This window comes from Amblyomma maculatum, chromosome 8, assembly GCF_055883805.1.
Source record: "Amblyomma maculatum isolate TAMU_Amacu chromosome 8, ASM5588380v1, whole genome shotgun sequence".
NCBI lineage: Eukaryota > Metazoa > Arthropoda > Arachnida > Ixodida > Ixodidae > Amblyomma > Amblyomma maculatum.
Genome location: NC_139351.1, coordinates 122051251 through 122075858, shown reverse-complemented (window position 1 = coordinate 122075858; position 24608 = coordinate 122051251). Strand labels below are relative to the sequence as shown.

The 24608-nt window shown below is 49.5% G+C and overlaps 1 protein-coding gene across 1 annotated transcript; it reads right to left on the bottom strand.

Moving 5' to 3' along the window:
• Positions 1-10829: 10829 nt before the first annotated feature.
• Positions 10830-24608, bottom strand: LOC146182399 (membrane metallo-endopeptidase-like 1). The gene is made up of 7 exons (XM_084577481.1): positions 24445-24608; positions 22795-22924; positions 21672-21849; positions 17860-18166; positions 16080-16398; positions 13819-14150; positions 10830-11346 (listed from the first exon to the last, which is right to left on the bottom strand). Exons 1-7 carry the CDS (start codon positions 24606-24608, stop codon positions 10830-10832), a joined length of 1947 nt encoding a protein of 648 aa, XP_084433607.1.

Here is a 24608-nt window from a genome sequence, read left to right as displayed (position 1 = left end):
ACTGAGGCAGGTTTGGACGGCAGTGATATGTATTGCTCTTCTTGTGCCAGCTTGCCAGGCATACCCTAGAATGTTGGTGTGTTGGAGGTGCAAGCATTTACAAAGCATTCCGCACATACGTCTAGTCCCAGCAGTCCCTGGCTGAGGAATCCACCTTGATATTTATTGTGATGCTTATTGTCACTGGCTAGTCAGTCTGAATAAAGGTAGAGTATCCAGCTTAGCTAGAACCTCTATGATAGTGGTGTTGTGACAGAATTACGACAGTTCTGCAGTATTGAGTGCCATGTGTTCGACATGGCACTAAAGATTACACTACATGAAAACAGGATGAAGCAGGGCAACTAGATTGGCCATACAGCCACTTCTAGTTTTTTTTTTTTTTTTTACTGCTGCTGCTAAATGAGCTATGCCATTGTGAAAAAAAATTGGCTGTGGTTTGACCAATGGCCATCCCGAGAATTGCGGAAGCAACATCTGCAGTAAACGCGGCAGTGGCGGCACCTCTGAGTCACCACGCCGCGGAGGAGTCGGTGGTGGTCCTGGCGCGCCAGTTGTGCACCGTGTGACGTCACTTCCCCCTGGCATATGCGCAGCTGGAGCGGCGGCGACGGCACCTCTGAGTCACCCGTGCAGCGGAGGAGTCGGTGACAGCTCCAACGCGCCTCTCCAGCTGTGCTCCATGTGACGTCACTCGCTCCTCGCACATGTGCAGCTTGGCTCATCGGGGGCTCCGCGAAATGGCTCAACAACTAGCATAGTGTTGCTCCCACAACAAAAGATGCACTAGTGGTGAAGAATAGGCCCACTGCCAGAATTTAAAGCCACTTTTACATCACCTTTTGAAAATATGCAGGTGGCTATATGCACACGACTTCTAGCGAGCGTAAATTTCTGAAGAGCCAGCACTTCCTCCATTTCAGTGTCAACCAAATGAACTGTTTCATTACATTTAACAAAAATGCTGTTAGCTTGTCATATATCACCATTCTTACCACCTGCAGGCACCACACATGCATAGGCTGCCAGGGAGACACCAAAATCCGACCAAACATGCACATGCCCTTCCTGTCGGGGCCAAGCAATGCGTGGTATGCAGTAATAGTACACACTATGCAAATGGCCATTCACAAGCTCTTATGTGGAGGAGATGGCTTAAGTGCCCCTCCTAACTAGCAACAAACAGATCGTAAAGCGAGAATGCACCATTCATTCATCAAAATAGACGAATGAATGGTGCATTCTCGCTTCATGATCTACAAAGAGAGGAGGCTACTTTGGCCAGAGGGCGCTGTGCCGTATTTCCGTCAGTGCCCTTCATGGAGAAACTTGCAAAATTCGTGTGTTGTGCAGTCGTGTCATCTGCTTTTGGCAGCACAGTGCGTGTTTGTCTACCTTTCTTCCAGGGTTTATCTATGCTTTCACAGTCTAAGTAAAGGAAAACAAAAATGGCTATGATTAAATATATGGCAATAGCATACTCATCATGGCTGGCCACATATGTAACAAGTCAGTCACTGCAGCATACAAAAGTTAATTCTCTTGACAGTGTCAGGGCTGCTGCTGCAGTCTTGTCAAGACCATGTAAGTTGGACTCCTGACATGAATGAAAATAGGTGCTACTCTCTCCTCATTTGTTCGCTACACAACTGGAACCCAGAGAGATCATGTACACACGTATCTATAGGTCGCCTGTGAATAGGGACTGCACTCTTCCTTTCCCTGAACAGCAGAAAGTTTATCGCTGTCCCATCAAATATAACAGGAGACGTTGCAGTTGTAGCATATTTTTGGCCCACCTACGTCTTGACATCATCAAAGATGCCACGCTGAATTATGCAGATAGCTGAAAGGTCTCTTAAAAAATCTTGTAAACTGAGAACATGCATGGAGTGAAGCAATGTCGCCCTTTCGCTGTGTCCATTCAGCTGGTTTTAAGGCGAATTGCCTTTCTAGGCTTATGGAACGAAATCCCGTGCATGAGAGTTGTGCGCAAGATGTCATATTCTGCGAGATTCCATGAGATTAATTCTTGTCTAGCGTTCTTGCCACCTGCAATGCCACACTTAAACCTGCGCCAAGGAACGCCACGCGACAGCTAGGAGCGATGGTGTAGCGTTCAAACTCTCACTGGAGAAAGCGTGACTGTTAGTGCACCTTTTCTTTCCTGTAAACCAATTATCTGCTAACATAATTATCAATTACGTAGCAATGCAACGAATACCGATAAGAGGCAAATTGTAGGATAGGAAGGATAGGCTTTCCCCATTCTCCTCTTGAGGCAGAGATCATCTAATTTTTATTCTTGTAACTACATGTACCAGCTTGCGCATCTTTATAGTCTCAAACTTTGTCTGCAATCCTTAGGCCAAATGCTTCAAAAGCCAGCTTTTCAAGTGCTTGTTCAAGCTTATGAAATGTTTTTGTATGTGATGACTTATATATTTACCTCCTGCCTCATTTTACAGTTGTGTTTATTCTGGTTGAAGTTATGTACATTGAGAGGGGAAGGTGACATAGGAAACTATCGTTTTGAAACATATACCTTATTGCTACTTATTCTGTACTGTAAGCAATACCTGCAACGAATGGACGCAATCTCGTTTTAAAGTTTTTGCAAAAAAAACACTGCTTGTCTGAAATTTCAATTTTCTAATATGAAGAACAAATTTTAAAAATCTAATAGTCCCCATCCTCAAAAATATGTCAGAATAGAGCCATTGAGGGCACACATTTGTTGCTTGATATAAAACGATTTTTTTGTTAAGGTGACAAATTTCCAGAAAAAGCAATAAATAAGAAAACCATAGTTCCTAAAATTTAACAAAATGTTCCAGTTATGCCATTATTGCTGGGAAAGAAAATAGCCGAACAAGCACCAGGATCACAACACCCAAACTGTGTTTTGTGAGTGCCTAGGAATTCTTGACATTCATCATGTGAAAAGATACAAATTCGAGACTACAAGGCCATTGGGACATGTTCATTAACAAATAAACAAAAGTGGCGGGAAAAATGCTTGATTAGTTGCACGTTGAAGTTTGAAAAATTTATTACTGGTTTCGTTTTTCTGGACAGTGAGGCCTATATCTAATTCCAAAATTACATGTTGGTCACTTTTTGGCGCTGCAATTGCATTGCGGTGCTTTTGACAAAAGAGAAAGTCTGCATAAAAGAACGTTTCAGACGAGGCCCCGTTCGCATGCTTTATAGTTCGTTTCTAAGAGCTCAAAAGTGAGCACTGGTCACAGACCTTCATTATTTCACTACAGCGCAGAAAGATGCATGTTTCTAACTAGATTCTTTTCTAAGCCCAGGAACCTACAAGTAGAACAATGCGAAACGTTGTAATGCACGCATTAACAACGCATGCGCTGCACCAGCAGTCGACGCGCCTATGGGTAGTTCCGCGTCTTTCTACTAGGGGAGAAATGTAGCGCTAGCGTCACATAGTGAAATCTCACTTCCCTAAGTGGTGCCACATATGGCAATTACGAACAAATATGTCCAGAGGTATAGATCATGGCGAAATGAATTATATGACATTGGAACAGGGTCGCCGGATGAGAAAAAGTTACGCGACCAGGGAGCTCGATAATGACGAATAAAATTTTTCGCGACATTTATGAGGCATTCTAGAGCTAGAAGGTCTCGCAGCGCGCACTCGGGTTCATGACGGTTCCGGGCGCGCATTGGAAGTGCTCGGCGAACTCGGGCATGTTCATGAGCGGCACGTTGCAGCGCATGTGCATGGGCGAGTAGAACTTGATGGTGTCCGCCTCGTCGGATGGTCCAGCGGAACGGCTCTGCATGGCGCCCTCTACGGTGCACCACTTGTAGCAGCTGCTGATAAAGAACAGCTGCTCGGCCGTGTAGCTCGTCCCGCTCAGCGTGTGTGCTGACTGCGGCCCTAGGGACTTGAAGGACCTGCAGAACGAGTCACCATCGACGCTTTACAGCCTTCGTACGAGCGTTGAATCTGACGCCACGGGCGCCATGACGATAAAACCACTGGATGCATGTCTGTTAGAATCGCGCTATAAACGGATTAGATAAGCTCACAGACCCTCGGTGTTTTATAATTCGTTTACAGGAAAGAAAAGGCGCAAGTATATCTAGCTGTCACTCGCGGAATTCCGCTATCATACTCACGGTAGACAAGCGAAATTATGAAGAGTATTTCACAACCCGGGGCGTGGCACAGCGGTATAAAGCGCTCGGCTGGGAATCCAAGGCATGGAGGTTTGATTCCCGGATGGAGGCTAATTTTTTTTTTTTTTTAATGAGTCGCACACCATTTCAGTGTTGCTAGACAACGCCGGCAGTGCTTGGCGAGGGGGCTGCGCAGCTGGCCTTGGCTGTGACGTCACTGCACACGGCATGCGATGCTCGGCTTTGACTCTCGTAGTGAAGCTTTTCGCTTCAAAATTCGCAAACCGTTAGCGAAGTGTGAAGCTATACTTCGTGAGGCCAGCGAAGTATGTTTCGTAAAACGAGTTGCAACAATATGTGATCTCCTGCCAAACGTAACGTTAGAAGCCCTACGTCCAGTTACTGCTCTGTCATGTCAGCTGCTACAGCCTCCCATGTAACGAAAGTTACGAACGGATGGACACGATCCGCGAAAATGAGCCATTAAAGGCTTTCGTAAAAACACTAACTCGACTGCAACGACACATCTGGCGAAGGAGCGCCAGACGCCGCAGGGCTTGACACGGACGCTTGGTGTTCGCATCAGCTCCTCCAATTTTCGACCGTGAGTGCGGAATTCTTGACTGTTCATGTTTCGAATAGCCGCAATCGACGCATGAAGGTGTTAAGCACCTGTCCACCCTCTCTTCGGGTCCGTCTTCCCGAATTTGCGGATAAACTTTGAGATTGCTCTGGGAGCCGGCCACCGCCACATTAGGCCTAGGCCTAACCCTTCACTCCCCCGACTTCACGGCCCACCAACAGCGGCATGGTACGCACTGAAGATGGGACTACTGATACTGCATCAAGATGGGACCGAGCCATGGAGGCTCGACGTATGGCTCACCCCGATGTCCTCTCTGCCCAGCAAGCCCCCACGAGCTCGACTCATCAGCCCCCGGCCGGCACAGCCACACCAACGCAGCCTACGCAAGGCAAGTCTTCCACCGTTCTAAAGCGTCCGCCACCGTTGCCCAAGCTCCCGACACGAGACCTTAAAATCGTGTTCCGTCCCGGTGGAGGCCTCGACCTAAGTAAACACAACGGGGGCTATATGCTGTCTCTAGTCACCAGCGCTCTGCAGCTACCAATAGACGCAGTGCGAACACAAGACGCCATCCGAATCAACCCCAGGCACAATTCATTCACGATCAGCACGCCAGCCGAAGACCGTGCCCGCAGATATGTACAACTAGAATCCATAAAGATAATCGACCAAGTCTACCCAATGAAAACGTATATCGCTCCTCCGGACAACGCCATTCGAGGCATCATTTATAATGCTATCTACGACCAGACATCTGAAGAAATTTTTACAGAGCTAAAAACGTTCAACCAAAGCCCCTCCTATCTCATCACCGATGCACGCCGACTCGGCCAAACCAAATCAATTCTGGTCACCTTCATAAATACCAAATCAGTACCTAAACAGCTGCGCTTCTATGGAGCGGTCTACCACTGCCATCCATTCATCGCCAAAGCAGAAGCCTGCTTCAACTGCCGTCGTCCGGGACATCGCAGCGACGTGTGCACGGCACCCAAAAAGGACTTATGCCAACGATGTGGGGAGACCCATGTACCGACCGACCCTCCAACGTGTCCACCCCAGTGCATTCTATGCGGCGGCCCCCATTTTACGGGCTCCCGCGATTGCTCGGAGCGATTCAACAGACCGGGCAACAAGAGACTGACACGCTCGACAGCTGGTGCAGACGCCGAGCAAACAACCCGGCAATCCCGAAGCAAGCACCGGACGAGTTCCACTAACCGCGTCCGCTCCAGGTCCGCCGCGTCCGCCGCTTCGACCAACGCCAGGAACCGCTCGCCATCTTTCCCGCCCCTGACCGACCAGCCTCCGCCGGAAAATAAGGTGAGCTGGGGCCCACGATCTTCCTCCCTTGTCCGAGAAAATAAGCAACTTAAAGAAAAGCTAGAAACTCAGGGCAAGCAAATTCAACAACAGAATGATCAAATAAAAAAACTCAATGATCATATTGCAAAGCTCACTCAGCAAATGCAAACGCTAATTCACAGGCTCTCCCCCGCAGATGGAATGGAAAGTTCTTCCACTCCCCTCCCAGGTCATTCCACCCCACTTCCGCCTCCTCCTCCCACATGCAACAACACAGAATCTACAACTAAAACTCATACACCCGCCAAACGGAAGGCACCTCACCAAGACATTCCTACAGTGGTCGACTCCCAAAAGCCTGATCTGGTCGCCTCCATAGCTTTACTCGAAGAGAAGCTTGCGGAAAAATTTGAATCTATGACCACCAGCACGAACGCATGGGCAGCTGGAGTAGACGCGCGGATAGCGATGCTCGAGCAGCAGATGCAGCAGCAACAGATCCAGATTCAAACTGCTCTAGAAAAGCTACTCTCTACCACAGTATCTCAAATGATCCCACCCGAATCTCAGCCCCAAAATGGCAGGACGTCGACAGGACATTAAGGTGTGGCAGTGGAACTGCAGAGGCTTTCGTTCCAAGCGTAGTAATCTGCAGCTCTACATTCAGTCCCTTCCGGCCGATGAAACACCAGCGGTAATCGCACTGCAGGAAACAAACTCCCCTGTAAAACTGCTCAGTTACACTCCTCATACACCAACAAACTGTCCTCAGTACAGAGTGGCGACGCTGGTTCACCGCAACTACACAGCAACTGATCACAACATGGACGTTGCAGATATCGACTTCCATTTGATAGAGCTGCTTCCCAAAGAGCGGAAAGGAACGAGTCTATTCATTCTGAATATCTACAGCCCCCCGAAAGGGAAAACTGCTCCTCTAATGGCGGCCATGAAAAAAGCCCTTCAGATCAGCGCTAACCAACCATTGATAGTGGCAGGAGACTTTAATGCCCGCCATATCACATGGGGATACAAAACGACTTGCAGTAAAGGCGCCCGACTCTGGACACTTCTCCAAAATGAGGGCATAACCCTTGTCAATGATACACAACAGCACACGCGCATCGGCAACAGTGTACAGAACAACACCAACCCCGATCTTACACTCACGAAAAACATAACACAATGCTACTGGACAAACACGCAAACCTCTCTTGGTAGCGATCACTATATAATTGAGACCTCTTTCTCACTATCCTCCCTAACCCCCCGTGTAAAGAGGAAACTCAAAATCACCAACTGGGATCGCTTTCGCGATCTTCGTACCGCGGCCCCGAAGCAGATAGACCACCTTACAAATTGGCTGGCTAACCTCAACAAGGACGTGAACATGGCCACATCGGAAATGCCGTGCACACAAACCTCGGAGGTGATTGACAGCCGATTACTACACATGTGGGAAGCTCACTCGAGCTTACAGAAGCGATGGCTTAAAAACAAACACAATCGCGCCCTGAAGCTACGCATCTCCGCTCTCACAAGGGAAATGGAGACGCACGCGGCACAGCTCAGTCACCAGCAATGGGGTCAAGTATGCGACCGCCTTGCTGGAAACCTAGGACTTAAGGACACGTGGCGGTTGCTACGATGCCTTCTTGAACCCGATCACACCAAGAATGTACAGCAGAAAAATGTGACGCGTCTTATCCATGGCATAGACATGGACAACGATAACATTATTCAATCCTTAAAAGATACATACCTCACAACCACACCGAAGACACCCTTACCACAGTACCTTGGAACCCAAAACCATGAGCTAGACGAAGACATCACAAAGTATGAAGTCAGAGCAGCCATGCTCCAACTCCGCACTACGTCTGCTCCAGGAGCCGATCAGGTCACGAACAAAACACTTAGAAACCTCGATGAAAACTCCATCCAGGCAATAACGGAACTCTTTAACAAACACTGGCAAGAGGGAACGCTTCCCTCAGAGTGGACGCACGCTCAGGTTACCTTTATACCTAAACCCGGCAAACCGCTCACTCTTTCAAACCTTAGGCCCATTTCGCTAACTTCATGTCTTGGTAAACTTTTTGAACACGTCGTCTTGAATCGGCTACATACACACATGCAAACCCGCGACCTTTTTCCTCACACAATGCTGGGTTTCCGCAGCCACCTATGCACCCAAGATGTTATGCTACAGATATCAGAAGAAATTCTCCATCCCCGACACTGCAAACGCACAAGAGCATTGCTGGCTCTAGACTTGCAAAAGGCATTTGACAATGTCTATCACTCCTCTATATTGGATGCACTATCCACTCTGAATGTGGGAAACCGAACACATGCTTACATTTCAGCCTTTCTCCGGGATCGCACAGCAGAAATTCGGTTCGGTCCCCTAAAATCCCCCACTTTTACCCTCGGTAATAGAGGCACCCCGCAGGGATCAGTCCTTTCCCCTTTTTTATTTAACATCACACTCATCCCCATGGCTAAAAAGCTGTCACAGATCCCAAACCTCTCCCATTCTCTGTATGCAGATGATATCACCCTGTGGACCACCACTGGGAATGTAGGTAGCATGGAAGAAACTCTTCAGGAGGGGGCAGACATGGTGTCAAGATGCGCAGCTTCAATAGGCCTTGCATGTTCCTCCACCAAATCCGAGCTCCTGATACTCCACCCAAGCCCGCGGAAACACCACCAACCCCCTATGCTCATCACCGTAGATGGTCAGCCAGTACCACAAGTTCACAAACTTCGAATACTAGGTATGTTCATACAAGACAACGGCCTTAACACGGATACACTCTCCAGACTGACTAACACAACACATCAGATCACCCGCCTAATCAAACGTATAGCCAACAAGCACTGTGGAATGCGCGAGCATGACCTCAGACGCTTAGTACAGGCATTTATTATAAGCCGCATTCTTTACTCGATTCCGTATTTATATCTAACAAAAACAGAGACAGACAAGGTGGATGCTCTCATCAGACACGCTTATAAGGCAGCTCTCGGCTTACCTAAGCGCACCCCAACCTATCGACTCTTAGGCATGGGAGTTCATAACACCCTCAGCGAACTGGTGGAAGCCCACCGCATCGCCCAACTAGGACGGCTCTCCACTACCCCAACTGGTCGCCACATTCTTTCCTTTCTCCAACTTAGACCATTAGGTCCCCCTCCAGTAGAAACTTATGAAGTTCCAAAGACAGTTCGCGATCACCTCACTGTCCACCCACTTCCGAAAAACATGCATCCCCTTCATAACCAGGCCAGACGAAAAGCGAGAGCACGTGCCCTACACAGAGCACATGCGAACGAACCCGACACGGTCTACGTGGACGCCGCAGAATATCCACAACGCTCAGCTTATGCGATATGCGCGGTATCCAACCGCTTCGAACACATCACATCAGCCTCGATCATTACCCGAACGTCCGTAGAAGCGGAAGAATCCGCTATAGCCATCGCGATAGTCTCTTCCACTGCCACCCTTATCCTCAGCGATTCTAAAACTGCCATACAAAATTTCGCCCGAGGCCAGCTACATGCTGCCTCTCACAAAATCTTAACTACCAACGTTCAAACCCCCCGACCCATAGACCTTGTCTGGGTACCAGCCCATTCGGGCAACCCCGGTAACGAAGCGGCCAATGCTGCTGCTCGAGCATACGTCGACCGAGCAACAGATACCGAGGACCTAGGCAGTGCCAGAGATCGGCTGATCACCTACAACGACATTACACTACACTACCGGTCTGAAAGACTTCACTACCCTCCCCCACACCCCTCCTTAACTAAACCACAACAAATAACATGGAGACACCTTCAAGCCCGTACCTTTTCCTCCCCAGCACTGCTGGCACTCTTCTCCCCCTCTACTCATCAGTCCGAATGTTCCCTCTGCGAGGCCCCGAGAGCTACATTCGAACATATTATGTTCAGATGCCCGGAGTTTCAACCACCGGCCGAATTGCGCCTTACGGACAACGAGGCTTGGGAGATCGCGGTCTCCAGCTCAGAACCGGCTCCACAAAGGAGACTGGTCGACTGGGCTGAAGCGGTCGCCGTCAGGCACTGCCTGCTGGCCACCACCCGTGATCAGGAGCCGGCCCAGCCCTTGTAACGAGTATTTCGCGGCTCCACTAAATAAAGTTTTTCACCACCACCACGCCGCAGCGCGTACTCGCTCCGCCGGCCGGTGGGGGTGACGTCATTGTTGCTATGCGCAGCTGCGCATGCGCTTGGGCGCTGCCACCTGTCGCCGAAGGGCGAGAAGGGTGTGCGCCGGTGCGGAGAGGGCATGGAGGAAGGAAACAACTTAGGAGAGGCCCTTGCCATTCCCAATGCATTGGAGAAAGTGTGGCGGAAGTGACGTCAAAATTTAGGGTTCCAAGTCGGGCCATTAGCAACGGCGACACGGTTGCTATGACAACTCGGGCCACTAGCAACAGCGTTGCTAAGGGCCCTAGGTACATGCATGAGCGTCGCGGAGAAAGAAAATGCGGAAGGTAAAGGAGGAGGCGCAGCCGTGCCGGTTTCAAAAATATGACATCAGGACCTCTCCTAAGTTCTTTCCTTCCTCTGTACGAGAGGGTCACAGCTGGCACTGTTCCAGCATTTGGATGTAACGGACAGACAGTGACCGCGAGTATGAGCACTTAAAGGCTTTCGCCTTATTAAGTAGCGAACTTATCGCCACCAAGTTGTATCCTTGTGGCGTGAACTCACGGATTTCGAACACAGTCTCACAAGCTATGCGCACTCACCGATAGACCTTGTCGAGACCCCCGCAGTCGGCGAAGTTCTCGGAGAGCGCTGTGTCTCCGTAATTGACGCCGCGCGCCCAGGGAGCCTCGTTGTACAGCTGGCGCAGGCACTTGACGCGCTCGTCAAAGTTTGCGCGCGAGCGCGGCGTCCACCAGTCCTCGCGTAGTCCGGACTCGTTGTACAGACTCAGCTCGGGGTCGAAGCCGTGCGTGATCTCGTGCCCCACGACGTGCCCCAGTGAGCCGTAGTTGAGCGCCGCGGGCAGCGCGCGCCGGTAGAAAGGCGCGAACATGATGGCCGGCGGAATGACCATCACGTGATATATGGGCAAGTAGAAGGCGTTCACCAGGATCATGGGCAGTTCCACGTCCACGGCCGGGAAGAAGGGCGCCTCAGAGCGCAGACGCCGCAGTAGTCGACGGGCGTCCGCGTCTCGACTCGCCGTCAGCATGCGCGCATAGCTGCCCCTCATGGCCGGAAGGAAGGCGTAGTGCTTGTTTAGCTGGTCCAGCCTGGGAGCACGCTACTGAGTTAAATTGCACAAAAACATAACTAGGTTTCATATCTCTCTCTGCGTGGTTGTAACGCCACATCCAGGATATGGAAGAGCGAACGGGCTTGTTTAGGACTAGTACTGTACGCGATTATATGCACCGTATCTACCGAACGTAGTCAGGCTTCCCTTTAGTTTTGATGCCACCAGGAGACTTGCCAATATCCAGAGGATGATAGAAATGGCGCAGGTTATTCTCAAAGGAGACAAGGGCTAGCGATCGAGTCGTTCCCGCTCTGCTACCAGCCTGATTTTCTTGCGATCAAGGCTACCTGCGTTCTTTCGGCGAAGACGTGGGAACCTGCTATTTCTGAGGCAAGATGAGGTAGCTTGCTCGAATGAAGTGGCCGCAGATGGCGTAAGACATGTACAGTACAGTCCACTTAAATGGCGCCGCGGCTTACACGCTTTGTAAAGCGCTGCCACCAACAAATGACGAGGATGAGCGGCAATAATGCTCGGGAAGAGGAGCTGGCGGTGCTTACTGAGCGTGCACCTTAATGGTGTCATCGCTTCTCGTCGGGTCTCGCAGAGGCGCTTTGAAAAGTGCGGCAGCCACGAGGCCCCATGTTTCCTTTAACAGTGGAGCGCACTGTACATTATTTGTTATTAAACGTTTAGAACCCAAAAGGGGTTTGCTCCTGAGCCGCACCGTGTGGATCATAATGCAGTCCCAGTGTTCTGAATTCCTGATTATTTTTCGTTCTGCACCCTCCAATGGGCAGAGCATCGACGAATGTTTCAGGAGGAGCCAAAGGGTGTACAAGCGTGGAACAGTGGGAAAGTTCGCTCTATCCGCCAGTGGCCTTTAGCTTGGTTGATGCTGATGGAGATGCCTCGACTGGCATCTGATACAGCGCATGCCTGCTTCCGGGGCTTGTGCGCCATTGGTGAACTGGAAATGACGGTTCAGCACCTCCGCTTATACGAACAGCCTTCATGCCCGCCTAATTTTGTGCACACGAGCAATCTTTGCAAATCTGTCATTTTCGTTGACCATGCTTAAAAAAACGCCCCCATCAAATGAGGGCTGTTGTGCGAGACAGCCATGTCGATATAACTTGTCCAGGCCATGATAATCATCAGCCCTGAATTCTGGGCCCAGATATAAGGAATTACTTACTGGTCGTGAGTATATATATATATATATATATATAAGCAGAAAAATAAAGGGGAAATGAGGGTGCTCGTTATAATGCATGAAGGAAAGAAGCCAACAGTCGGCGAGGTCAAGGAAAGCATTGGAGATTGCACTTTGTCTCTTTTTTAGTTCATTAATCACATAAATTAGTAATGTAATCTGTTTAGAGGAAGATAATTAAACACAAAGTAGAAGGAAAAACAACGTGCCGATGGTGGGAACCGAACCCACGACCTCCGAATATCGCGTCCGGTGCTCTTCCAACTGAGCTACATCGGCCGCTGTCCCACCTGCTACTTTCTAGGGTATTAATGTTGTCTGTATACGAACCTTGAGTGTTCACCAGCGCCACCCTCAACCATAGCGGTGGACGTGGAACGCCCAGTGGTACCGCCAGCGTCACGTAGAATGTGATCAAGAGCGAGGGCGCAAGCTGTGCTAGAACCCTCTTACGCTACCTATGGCTTCAAGACTGCCAGAACCGAGACCCCCCGTAAGCTACAAGCAGATAAATGAAGGGGAAATGAGGGTGCTCGTTATAATACATGAAGGAAAGAAGCCAACAGTCGGCGAGGCCAAGGAAAGCATTGGGGATTGCACTTTTTTTTTTTACTTCGGTAATCACATAAATTAGTAATGTAATCTGTTTAGGGGAAAGATAATTAAACACAAAGTAGAAGGAAAAACAACATGCCAATGGTGGGAACCGAAGCCACGACCTCCGAATATCGCGTCCGGTGCTCTTCCAACTGAGCTACATCGGCCGCTGTCACACCTGCTACTTTCTTGGGTATTAATGTTGTCTGTATGGCGGGAAAGACGGTGTGAATACAGTATTTGTGATTACGAGTGATTACAGCACGCGCGTCTCTACACCTTTCAATGAACCTTAAAAGTGATCAGAACCTTCCAGCGCACATTCACCTCGACTAATACTATCTCATACCACTGGGCTCTCCAGCTGGCGTGAAACAGCTACTCTCCCAAATGTACTGAGGTCACGGCAGACGCAGATCACACCCAGTAGTACGTACAGGTCGCAACGTCATTATTATAATTACCTCCCCCTGTTCTTCCCTGAAAAACACTACTCATAGAGTACTTATCTACATTTGGACTAGGCAGATCTTCAACAGGCCCTGAAGTAACGAACGCTTCTATTCACGAAGCCGTGGTACACGTCTCCAATCAGTCTGTTTTCCTCTTTCCTTTTCCAATGGCACTACGAACTATAACCTCCATAGTGACCTCCCAGTAACTTTGCAGGGCAAGAAGCGTGGGCGTCATCACCTGGACACGTTGTCCGGGTGTCCGACGAGAGAGGCCAGGTTGTCGATGCGGCGCAGGGCGCCGCGGCGCGTCTCCGGGTCGATCCAACGCAGCGCCAGGAATCCGTCGCGCGTGGCATTGCGTACCCGGCGCACGATGTCGCGGGCGCCCTCGAGCTCGCCCTCGTCCAGGTGCCAGCGCACGAACAGGTCGCCCATGGCGTACGGCGCTAACTGAAGGGCGTCGGCCACGCAGTGAGCCAGGCGGAAGAGCATCGTGTTTAGAGCGTTCCCTTCGATCGGCAGCTGGCTGGCCACCAGCCGTGAAGACGTGGACGGGGCCAGGTAGCGCATCTGAGCAGCGTGGCAAAGACTAGGAGTTCAAGACGCATGGCTTTTCAAGTATACGTACAGATGGGGGTTCTGACCTCATCTGTACGTCATCGTTGGCACGATAACGATCTACCAGTGACTGAAAGGTGCCCTCACTGTGACACTGCACCTGAGATCTGTGATGTGCGTTACTTGTTGTGAACGTGTCCAGCAACGGCTCCAGTTAGGCAATGGCTACTCATGAAGGTGGGCCTGCGGTGTAACCGCGATTGTGATTACGAGAAGTGGACATTGGACAACCACTACACCGCCAACCTCTGCGGATACCTAAGTGCAACTGGACCTCACCCCTTCTTTTAACTTTCTATCTCCTGCATCTCATTCCCCCTTTCTCAACTTATGCCTTGTGGTGGCAAACTTTTCGAGAAAAAAAAGTGTACTGCTAGGCACTGTACGACACCGCCGCCTTACTTGCGTGGCTACCGCCATCGACGCCTCCGAAGAAATAAATAGCACTTTATTGGTACACTATTCGCTCTCAGTATAATGCCCTAAGGTCAGAGTAGGAAAATAATGTTCTGCGAAGGGAGTTGTTATTTGGGGAGCGAGCGGCACAAGATAAGTCACTACAAATGAAGAATGTCAGTTCGGTGTTAGTACGAATGAATTTTCAAGGAAGGCAAAAACGTAAGATGACACGAAGGGATAAAAGCGCAGGCTCTCAAGTTTAGCTTGCAAAGAGTCAGCTCTTGTTAATGTGTTTCTTTCGCACCCTCCATGTCATTTAATCTTAGGAACGCCCTGTCAATCCCTCCATTTCTTGCTCAGTTGGAACAGCCTAACCGACAATCCCTAGATCACTTCAATAGAACAAAAAAACTCATCCAGGGACTTCAGCCTGGCCTAGAGCCACGGCCGCGGTGGCTTATCAGCCACTCTCATTGCTTCTCAGCGTACCGTCACGGGTCGCAGTAGCTTAGGAAAAATCGAACGGACTTTGTGGACCAAGCGCGATCGCTGTCAGAACCGGATTGTTTTCTAATTTCAATGTGCACATCGTCAGGTACAAGTAATGCTATTAGAGCACGAATTCAATTAAAATAAGTCCGTCTATAACCGCTACCACTATATGCAGTACACTTAATTAGTGCTGAAGTGCGCTGCGTGTTTGACGGTCGCCTGATAATTGTTTAGAGCGCAGGTGTGGGACTCTCAAACCGTTCCTGGGTTGAGCGTAGGCGCCGGTCTTCTAACCAGCAGGGAGAGAGCATGGCGGAGGATGAAAGAGTGAACGCAGAACACTGAAGAGGAAGGCCCGACGGCTGTATGACGAAAGCGGGGCAAGAGCGCATGCGAAAACCAGCGCCACGAGGGAAGAAAAGGAACAGGGCGAGAATAGCGGAACGTGTTTGACGGCGGCTGCTGCAAAATAAACACTCCGGCCGAGTTGAGGCGCGCTGCCACCGCTTGGTTCAAATACCTCAGCTCAAATTCCGCCTTAGCTATAGCATCGTAAACGTCTGTCAATCTTTCCCAAATTATAGAAGCCCATGGTGGAAACAGCGCTAACACGGGACGGAGCGAGAACACAACACGCTCCGTCCTGTGCTAGCCTTCAGACAAGGCAAGCATCCACTGACTCCTTATAAATATCGTTAAATCGCAAATTTTCTTTACAATCATGGCTGATGGAAAGACGGAATCGGCATGTGTGCACCATTTCATCGGTAGCTGTATATAGGTGCCGCTTCCACATCTTCAGCCTAGCGAACAGTGCGTTGCCCAGGAAGCGCCTCTGTTGGAAAGGTCATGGTGGTCTTCAGCAGCGCAGACCGAAGCCAGCAAACCGATTAGACATGCGCGCGCCTTGTCCCCTTGTTTCATGTGCGCCAACATGGCGTCCACTGCGGCTTGGCTGAAACAGTAGGCAGCGTCGTGAGCATGACCCACCAGCATGAGGCTGACGTAGGCGCGCAGTGTCTCGGAGGCCGGGGTGGGCCCCATCAGCTGTCCTACGGCACGCAGGTAGGGGCCGTTGGTGATGAGCAGCTCGTCATCCTCGGTCAGCTGTCGGTGGGCGGGCAGCACGCGGTTCACGGCGTCCAGTAGCAGCTGCCCTGGGAACGAGGGGCCCGTCATGTTGCTCAGGTCGCCGAAGCGCACGTATGACGTGGTCATGTTGGGCCGGTCGCCCAGCGGTGGGAGCGCGGCTGTCAGCAGCATGTTGTCCAGCACCAGCAACCGCTCCACCAGCTGCGGGTGTGGACGCCTGCGCACATGACGTACGCAGCCGCGACGGCTTTGAATGAATACTTTGTCCGGGAATAAACGGTGTAGTACGTCGTAAATCCAACAAGTTCCACATTCAGCTGTAGCTAGCCTCAATGTCACAGGTGATCCGGCGTAATGGGCGCTTTTGAGAGTTGCACCAGATTGCGCGCCCACAGATATAGTACAGCCCCGTCGCGGTATCTCTCGAGGTTAGGACGCTCGTCTGCTGACCCCAAGGACGCGCGGGATCAAATGCCGGCTGCTTTCCGATGGAGATGAAAAGCAGAGCCCATAGCACCGTGCGATGTCAGTGCACGTTAAACTTCCGGAGTCCTCGCCTACGGCGTCGCTTATAACCTGAGTAGTTTTGGAACAAACCCTGTAAACCAAACCAAACCAAACTGATAGTACATCCTTACTGGTCACATCTGACTCCGCGTTGAGAGATAACTCCACTGGATTGTCGGTTGCTTGCCACTGCTATAGGTATAATATACTAGAAACAGTATAACGCCGTATGGGCTGAACTTCCTCCATAAGCAGCGCAGTAAAAAAAAAAAAAAAACAATGCAGCCACCATCGCCCCTGTGCGCAAATGATCATTCCGGTACAAGTTAACTGCGGCAACATGTATATAGGATGCCCTTGCTCTAGCACTATGTTCATTGCTTTCTCGGCTGTAGCTGTCTTCGCCGCAAGTCAAGTACCATGTCCTTACTGGCACCGTGAACAGCCAGATTCCAAAGGGTATCTTTTCGTGAATACATTTACAGCGCACTCTTCGCGAGCATTGAAGCACATATCTTTTGCCGGGCGTCATTCTAAGCTCGCAATCTTCCCGCTAAAAATCAGGTCGCGATCATGGCTTCGTTCTAACTGAACAAATGCGCTCGCCCTCGCGCTATTATCTTTATAAAGAGCACGCCGCACTTTAATTATAGGCCATTCTCCGTTTTTCCAGCCTTTCTTATATTACTAAGAAATCCTTTGAGTGACCTTTTGCATTTATTTTTCATTCACTCCATTGTACGCATTCCTTCCTTGGTTCTTGTATTCATCATTATAGAGCGCTCGAAATATGAAGCGCCCATTCACACATCAGCTCAGCAATAGCTTTGCCGGCTATGATTTCCCAACTGCCAACGTCACATGTTCAAATCACGTGACCACCTCATGCACATACACGCACATGACAGCAGGGGTCGAATAGGCTCGCCAGTCCCCCGCCGAAAATGGTGCTAAATTTTTCACATACTAATTAGGTTTATGTCTGCCGATGAGAACTGGATAACTGGAGCCGGTTGCTACTCGCGCCGCCGCGGCGTTAATTTTTTGACTCGCTGGTATCGACTTCGTGCAAATGTGTAGTCGCTAACTTAGGGTGACCTTGCTCAGCCCAACACCCGACTCGAGCCGCTACTGTCAGGTCAGTTCGACCCGCAGGCGGGAGAGGTCGCACCTTCCGGAGAGTAGCACAGCGCTGGTCTCGAAGAAGGCGCCCAGGCGTCCGGTGGCAAGCAGCAGTCGACGCACGGCGGCCCACTCGTACATGAAGGCCAGGTTGAACTCGATGTGGAGCGAGTAGTAGCCCCGCCGCTTGAAATACACGTCGGGCACGATGCGCAGGATCACGTGCACGCCGCGCATCAGGCTCAGCTCGACGAGAGCGTCGATCACGGAGCCATCCTCGTGGCTGCTACGTGCCGCGGTACTTGCTGCCGGCGGCCACGAAAGGTTGTACTGCGCCAAGAAGTCGGACACGAAGCCTGCGAGCCGCGATGAAGTGCCGCTGTGTCTACCTTTCTAAAATGGCCATCTCCAAGGAAAAAATATAGCCGTATATGTATAATTCGCGCTATAATTTCTCTATCTGAAACACGCTGCATCATCTAACCCAAATCAGTGTTCTCTTAAATCTATATATACTGTCGGTTCGAGTCATATGTCCGGATTGGAAAGCTTCACAGCCTCTATGGCAGGCTTTCCCTGGATGGAAGTTAATAGAGGGAATTAAAAAAGGAAGCGAACAACTTTCCGCAGCTCTACAGTGAAGGCTAGGTAGGAAAGGGAAGGAGACGGACTTTTGTTCCCGTCCCACCTTCAACCCTATTGATCCCGCGCCATCCCTCCAACTCCCATTTACCCCACCGCAACCCAGTGGAACAATACACGCGAAAGCACATTAACAAACGCAGTCTCCTTCCCTTTCCTACCTATAACCTTCGCTGCAGAGCCACAGAAAGCTATACGTGAGTGTAGCTATCCCGCCCTGGTGCAGTTCATTTCATTCACAAAAGGCAGCTGGGCGAGATGGATGACATTCGATCACCTTCAAAAATTAGCAGTATACAACTTTGAAGGATTTTGGAATATGATTCGTACCATTTACCTCGCCAAATTTTCATTCCGGTAATAATTCGTTCACAGGAAAGGAAAGGCGCAGTATCTGTCACACTTGTTCTGTGGACACTTTACCGTGCCGTAAGGGATTGAAGGAAGGTGGAAGTGAAAGCGGAGAGAGAGAAAGAGGTGCCGTAGTGGAGGGCTAGGGAGTAATTTCGACCTACTGGGAATCTTTAACATGCACTGGCATCGTATACCGCCACGATATCCATCGATATTTATCGAGCGGCCGTGGTATACAGCACACAAACGCCTCTCCGGTGGCCGTGGGATCGAACCCGGGTACTCTGGCACAGTAATCAGGCATCTTAACCACTGCGCCACCGCGGCGGTGCTTTCCATTCTGGTACAGTTCATTTTTGCGACAATGGGTAGTAGCGCGAGTTGGACAACAGCTAGCACTTCAAAACTAAACGTGATCGAACTTCGAAGATGCTTGGCACCCACTTTGTCCCGTTGTTAAAAAAATAAATAAATAAGTAAATAAAAATAAATGCTGCGATATAGACCTACAGTTGAACGATTTTGATAATGTTCAGGTTTGACCGTATATGGGTGTCACCTCTCCCGCTATACAGTCGCATTAACACTTGAAGAATGTGGCAAGGCACACAATGGGATTGCGTTCGTGTTTGAAGTAACGCCCCAATGGTATAATTAATAGCCTGGTACTGTACCCTTCTTTCGAACGATCAGCTGAGTGAGTTGATCAATGCTCGCCTTAAAAGAAGAATGACATCCAAATTTCCGACCTTTCCATCTCCATCCTGGTACCTTACATTTCTTCTGACCTGGTAGTACCGCGTGCCTTCATAATTTCATAAAAGCAGATATATATATATATACCGGGTGTCCCAGCTAACTTGAACCAAGGGTTACAAAATAATATATTTGAGGTAGGTCAGTGAAATCAGATGCATACAACTAGCTTGCGCACTACAGGCAATTTTTTGTTTTGCAATTACTTAATTGGCTAATTATGTTAATTTTTCTAATTTAATAAATATTCAGCTTAGACCAAAAATGTGAATTGGAAACTTGTAGAGCACCTTCAGAAACCCCAATGCCATTAATTGCGATAAAGAAAGTCTCACGTGTATATTTTTTTCCGGCCTCAAAAGAAAGCCCGCGAAATACAAATAATACCACGTGACTAGCGAATTTGAGCGCCGCGATTGTGGTGCTCTCAGTCGTGGTTTCAGCGAACGAAATCAGCTGCGGCCGTGACCCGATTGTCCCGTTGCAGCGGCAGGCAGAAATGTTGGCGATGGTTGGAGCGAGCTTAAGTGGCTCAAGCTCGCCCGTCGCCACCGCGATCTTTGCCAGGCCTACGCACCGCAGCAGCCTACATCACGACAGGCGGATGACGATAAAGAACCGGCAAATGAAGGTGCAGCGCTAATTTTAGTCGAGTCACATGATGTCATCTCGACCCTTTGCGCAGATTCAGTGGCTGATACCTTATCGCTCATCCGTTTGTCACGACGTTCGCTGATGGGAGAGAAGCTGGTCTTGTTAGAATCTCCGTGGTGTCAGCTTGCCGCTCTCGCCGCTACTTGCACCGTCACGTGGGCCGGCTGTCTGACGCGGGCGAAGAAGCCATCGCAGGCATATCGGCCTGCCGCTTTAACGGGGCCGAGACACAGCCGCCGCTAATTTCGTTCGCTCAAACCACGACTGAGAGCACCACAATCGCGGCGCACAAATGCGCTAGTCACGTGGCATTATTTGTATTTCGCGGGTTTTCTTTTGAGCCGAGAAAAAGATACACGTGAGACTTTCTTTATCGCAATTAATGAAATGGTGGTTTCTGAAGATGCTCTACAAGTTTCCAATTCACATGTTTGGTCTAAAGTCGATATTTAACAAATTAGAAAAATTAACATAATTAGCTAATTAGGTAATTGCAAAACAAAAAATTGCCTGTAGTGCGCAAGGAGGCTGGTAGTTGAATGCAATTGGTTTCACTGACCTACCTCAAAAGTATTATTTTGTATCTCTTGGTTCAAGTTAGCTGGGACACCCGGTATATATATATGGTTGGTTGGTTTCTGGGGTTTAACGTCCCAAAGCAACTTAGGCTATGAGAGACGCCGTAGTGGAGGACTCCGGAAATTCCGACCACCTGGGGTTCTTTAGCATGCACTGACATCGCACAGCACACGGGCGCCTTGCTTTTCGCCTCCATCGAAAAGCGGCCGCCGAGGCCGGGATTCGATCCCGCGCCCTTGGGAACAGTAGTCGAGCGCCGTAACCACTGCATATATATATATATATATATATATATATATATATATATATATATATATATATATGGCGTTCATCTTGGCTTAGCAAGGGAATGAAGTTGCACACTTTGTTGAGTCTGCGACGGAAGTGACTGCCATGGTCGGGCACAAATGGTTCTTTAACAAAGCGCAGGTCGCCTCAGTCGGTGAGTTACACACAACCTGCGACCAAAGACTCGATAAGCGCGAATAGGCAATTATAACGCAGCCTGTGCATAAATCGATATACTTATCGCAGAATCCGATTAGTCCATGTGACATTTGTCAGGAGCATCTACTAGATAATTTACTGATGCTTAAGGGCGAACAAACACGGATTAAAAAGCACAATGCGTGCTGTCTGTATAGCCACACTACTGGTCATGTGCCCGTTTCACTTACTTTGTGCTGGCTAGTGGCTCTAGTACTAGAAAAAGTCCCAGAAAAGTTACAGAGCAAGCAGTATACCAAAGTGGCTTGTTGGGCGAGTTGGTTGGACATTATGTTAAAACAGCGTAGAAACACGGACAGATAGAATGTGTGTGTTTGTCTTTCTATGTGTCCGTGTTTCTATGATTTAACATAAAGCAGTATAGCGTACGCAAGTCATCGGCGCCGTTGATAGCCTCCTGCATGCAGCGCTGCATGAAGCGTGCGGTCTTCAGATGCGCGCTGGCCAGTTTCGAGTCTGGCAACTCGGTGTCGATCAGCAGCAGCTGCTTGAAGAAGGACAGCGCCACGCGAATCTGTAGCTTCAGGAAGGCGTTGATGGTGCCCGCCTGCATGGACGAGGGGCTGCCAATTAAAGCCTTTAGAATAAAGCGGTCCGATTTCACGAAGTGCGCGCGCGCACAACCAGTTAAAAACATAACGCCTCAAAAGGCAGGTCGGAGGAACACAGGACAACGGCTGTAATAACAAATCATGTTCTATTCTACGTGGGTGGTGCGGTTCGAAGACCATGGGCTCGCCCAAGACGCTCACACTTTTCCATTTATCTGGAGGGTGAGGACGCGTTTCGAAGTCATTTACATGTACCTCGGCTCTATCGAATTTTGACTAAGCAACAATGTAAAAGAAATTAATGAACATAACCGGCAATTGCCTGTTCGTGCTCGGCGCGTTCTTTAATCATGCCGGACTCAAAAATCCTCTTACGGTTCATGTACGGCAATACGCTTAGGTGAAAAGTTCGAAGGTTTAACTGACTGCTGCGCTACTTGCGGCAGTCAGGTGAACTACTGGGAAGTGTTTAGAATGCAGCTGTTGTAGATACTTCACTGGATGACTGCCAAATAAATGACCAAATAAATGATAAATGACAAAAGCTATAAGTAATGCCTAGTTTTGATTTGGAGTTTCGCAACGTGTCAGCAGAGAGGTCCGGTCGGTGCCTTAGCGCGAGCAGACGAGAGCCACCGGAACCAGATAGCGCCTATGAAGACGTGAATACGCATGCGGACGCAGCACCTGCTGACGAAAATGCAAATCTGTCGACTTTGATTAACCGTGAGAGCATTCGTTAACATTACTTGTGATAATTAGCGGCACATTTGAAAGGGGCAGCAAGCACGTGGATATACGGCTGCTTAAATCTGCAATGATTGGATGCCTGCAGCGTGAAAATGACTGTAAAGCGTTTCCGGCAGTTTGTGGCGTTATTTCAAGATGCAGTAATGACGCGGAGATTCAACTGCTCTGTCTTCCGCTCCAGGTCTTCGCACCTGCGTGGTGTTCCTGTTGGCGCATACGAACTCGTAGAAGTCGTCGCAAGGCTTGCGTCGGGAGCTGATGGACATGCTCAGCTCTTCCAACCAGTCTCCGCACTGCGGGGACTGGCAGCCGATCGCGTACCTGCACGGGCGCACAAAGTGAGAGATATATCTCCACACTGCCAGCCTCACGCACAGAACGAGGGTCGCCACGAACAACACGACGCGCACGCATATTCGATGTGATCCGGTCTCTCCAAAACGTGTACGAAGTTATAAACCGAAATGACTGCGCTCAGGAATTCTTCGTTGTAACCTCTGTTGCTTTATATTTGCATACGATATTGACCACAGGTACGTGTAAAAGAGCTGCACCAACGGCATGGGGACCACGGCTGACCTAGCTAGGCTGCTGCTCACCCCATGTCTAGAGAATGTCGAAGGCCGTTACACGCAGTCGCAAAAGTGAAGAGCAGCTGCTATACAATTTATTATGTTTATTCTTAAGCAAAATGGTATTAGGAGCGCCATTAAGGCTTTGTTTTTATTGGCTCTAGCTAGGACACCTAGATGCCATCGGGATCCCGTCTGTCTTGTATCTATGGCCGCTTTCACCAAAAGAACCAAAGCAGAAGCCGTTTACTGAAGACTCCACCATGTCAAATAGATAACTTAAGCTCTGTACTTTTAAGTACCACGAATGTCTAGCTCGGCACACACGAGTGATAAGCGATTTCCAGTAACCTTGTAGCGTAGAGAGTACTGCGATTTCACTTATTATTGACACATAACATCGGGTTTTTGAAAGCCAGTGCCACTGGAACCAAATGAGTACAGCTTCAGGTATTTGCAAAACCTCTTGATGCATACCAACCAACATGTATTTTTAACTGCGACCCGTCGCCTTCGCCTAAAAGTACGATTATTTGAAAAATGTCACGGTTGAGAGAAAGAAGCCAGCATGGAATAGTGAGTAAAATATTGCAAAACCGATGCGTATACCTTGCAATTCTCCCGCTTTCCGTGCACGAGAAAAGGAAGCAGGACTGATAGGTGATCCTTTTCTCGCGATAGCCGTGACACTTGAGAACACCATGCATATACTATGTATGTCGCAGATAATTATGTGTGCCCACTCCCGAATCGGCACTCTTTAACCGCCTTGCACAGCACAGTCAAGATCACTGCTGGTCCATTGTGCGCCATTTTAACTGGCCATGCTTTCAAACAGGCAGTTTTATCTTGGCATCGCACGTGTATGTGTGGTATGGCATGTTATCAACTGGAATCTCCCAAAGTTGTGTACGCTTGTAACAGTTAAGTAATGATTCATTGGCATCTGCCCAACCACTACGGTGCGGTTACAAAGAAAGCTTACACAGCCATCTTTCACAGAAACGAACGGATAATATTGAGCACTTACCCCCGTGGGCAAGTTACCAGAGGTCTGTCCTAAAAGCATAACAAGTCCTGATTAATTCCGGCATCACAAAGCGCCCATCGCATCATTTACGGGAAAGAGGGCCACCGATTTCTGAGGCGTCGCACGTGCAATCATGGCGCTGGGCGCTGTAGCAATGAGGAATTTTCTCAAGTTGGAGGATATATAGTGTTCAGAATGGCGGTGCCCTGCGGCATTGAGTAATAATTGGAGAGAAGTACCGCAGGCCGGCCGGCGCCAGAAACGCCCCCGAGACGGTGAGCAGGGCCCCGATGACAGCCACGGCGAGGTACCGGTTCCAGCGAGTCTCGGCGTAGCCCAGTGGTATAGTGGTTATGTGCGGAAGACCACCCTCAAGCTCCTTGGGCACGCCCTCCACGATCAT

What these genes read in the sequence shown, in the direction of transcription:
- LOC146182399 (XM_084577481.1), bottom strand. Translation starts at nt 24,608, where the DNA reads ATGATCGTGGAGGGCGTGCCCAAGGAGCTTGAGGGTGGTCTTCCGCAC. An exon ending in CTGGCGCCGGCCGGCCTGCG is followed by an intron (nt 22,925 to 24,444) that starts GTACTTCTCTCC and finishes GCGCCCGTGCAG; the next exon opens with GTACGCGATCGGCTGCCAGT. An exon ending in CCTACGTCAGCCTCATGCTG is followed by an intron (nt 14,151 to 16,079) that starts GTGGGTCATGCT and finishes CACGCTGCTCAG; the next exon opens with ATGCGCTACCTGGCCCCGTC.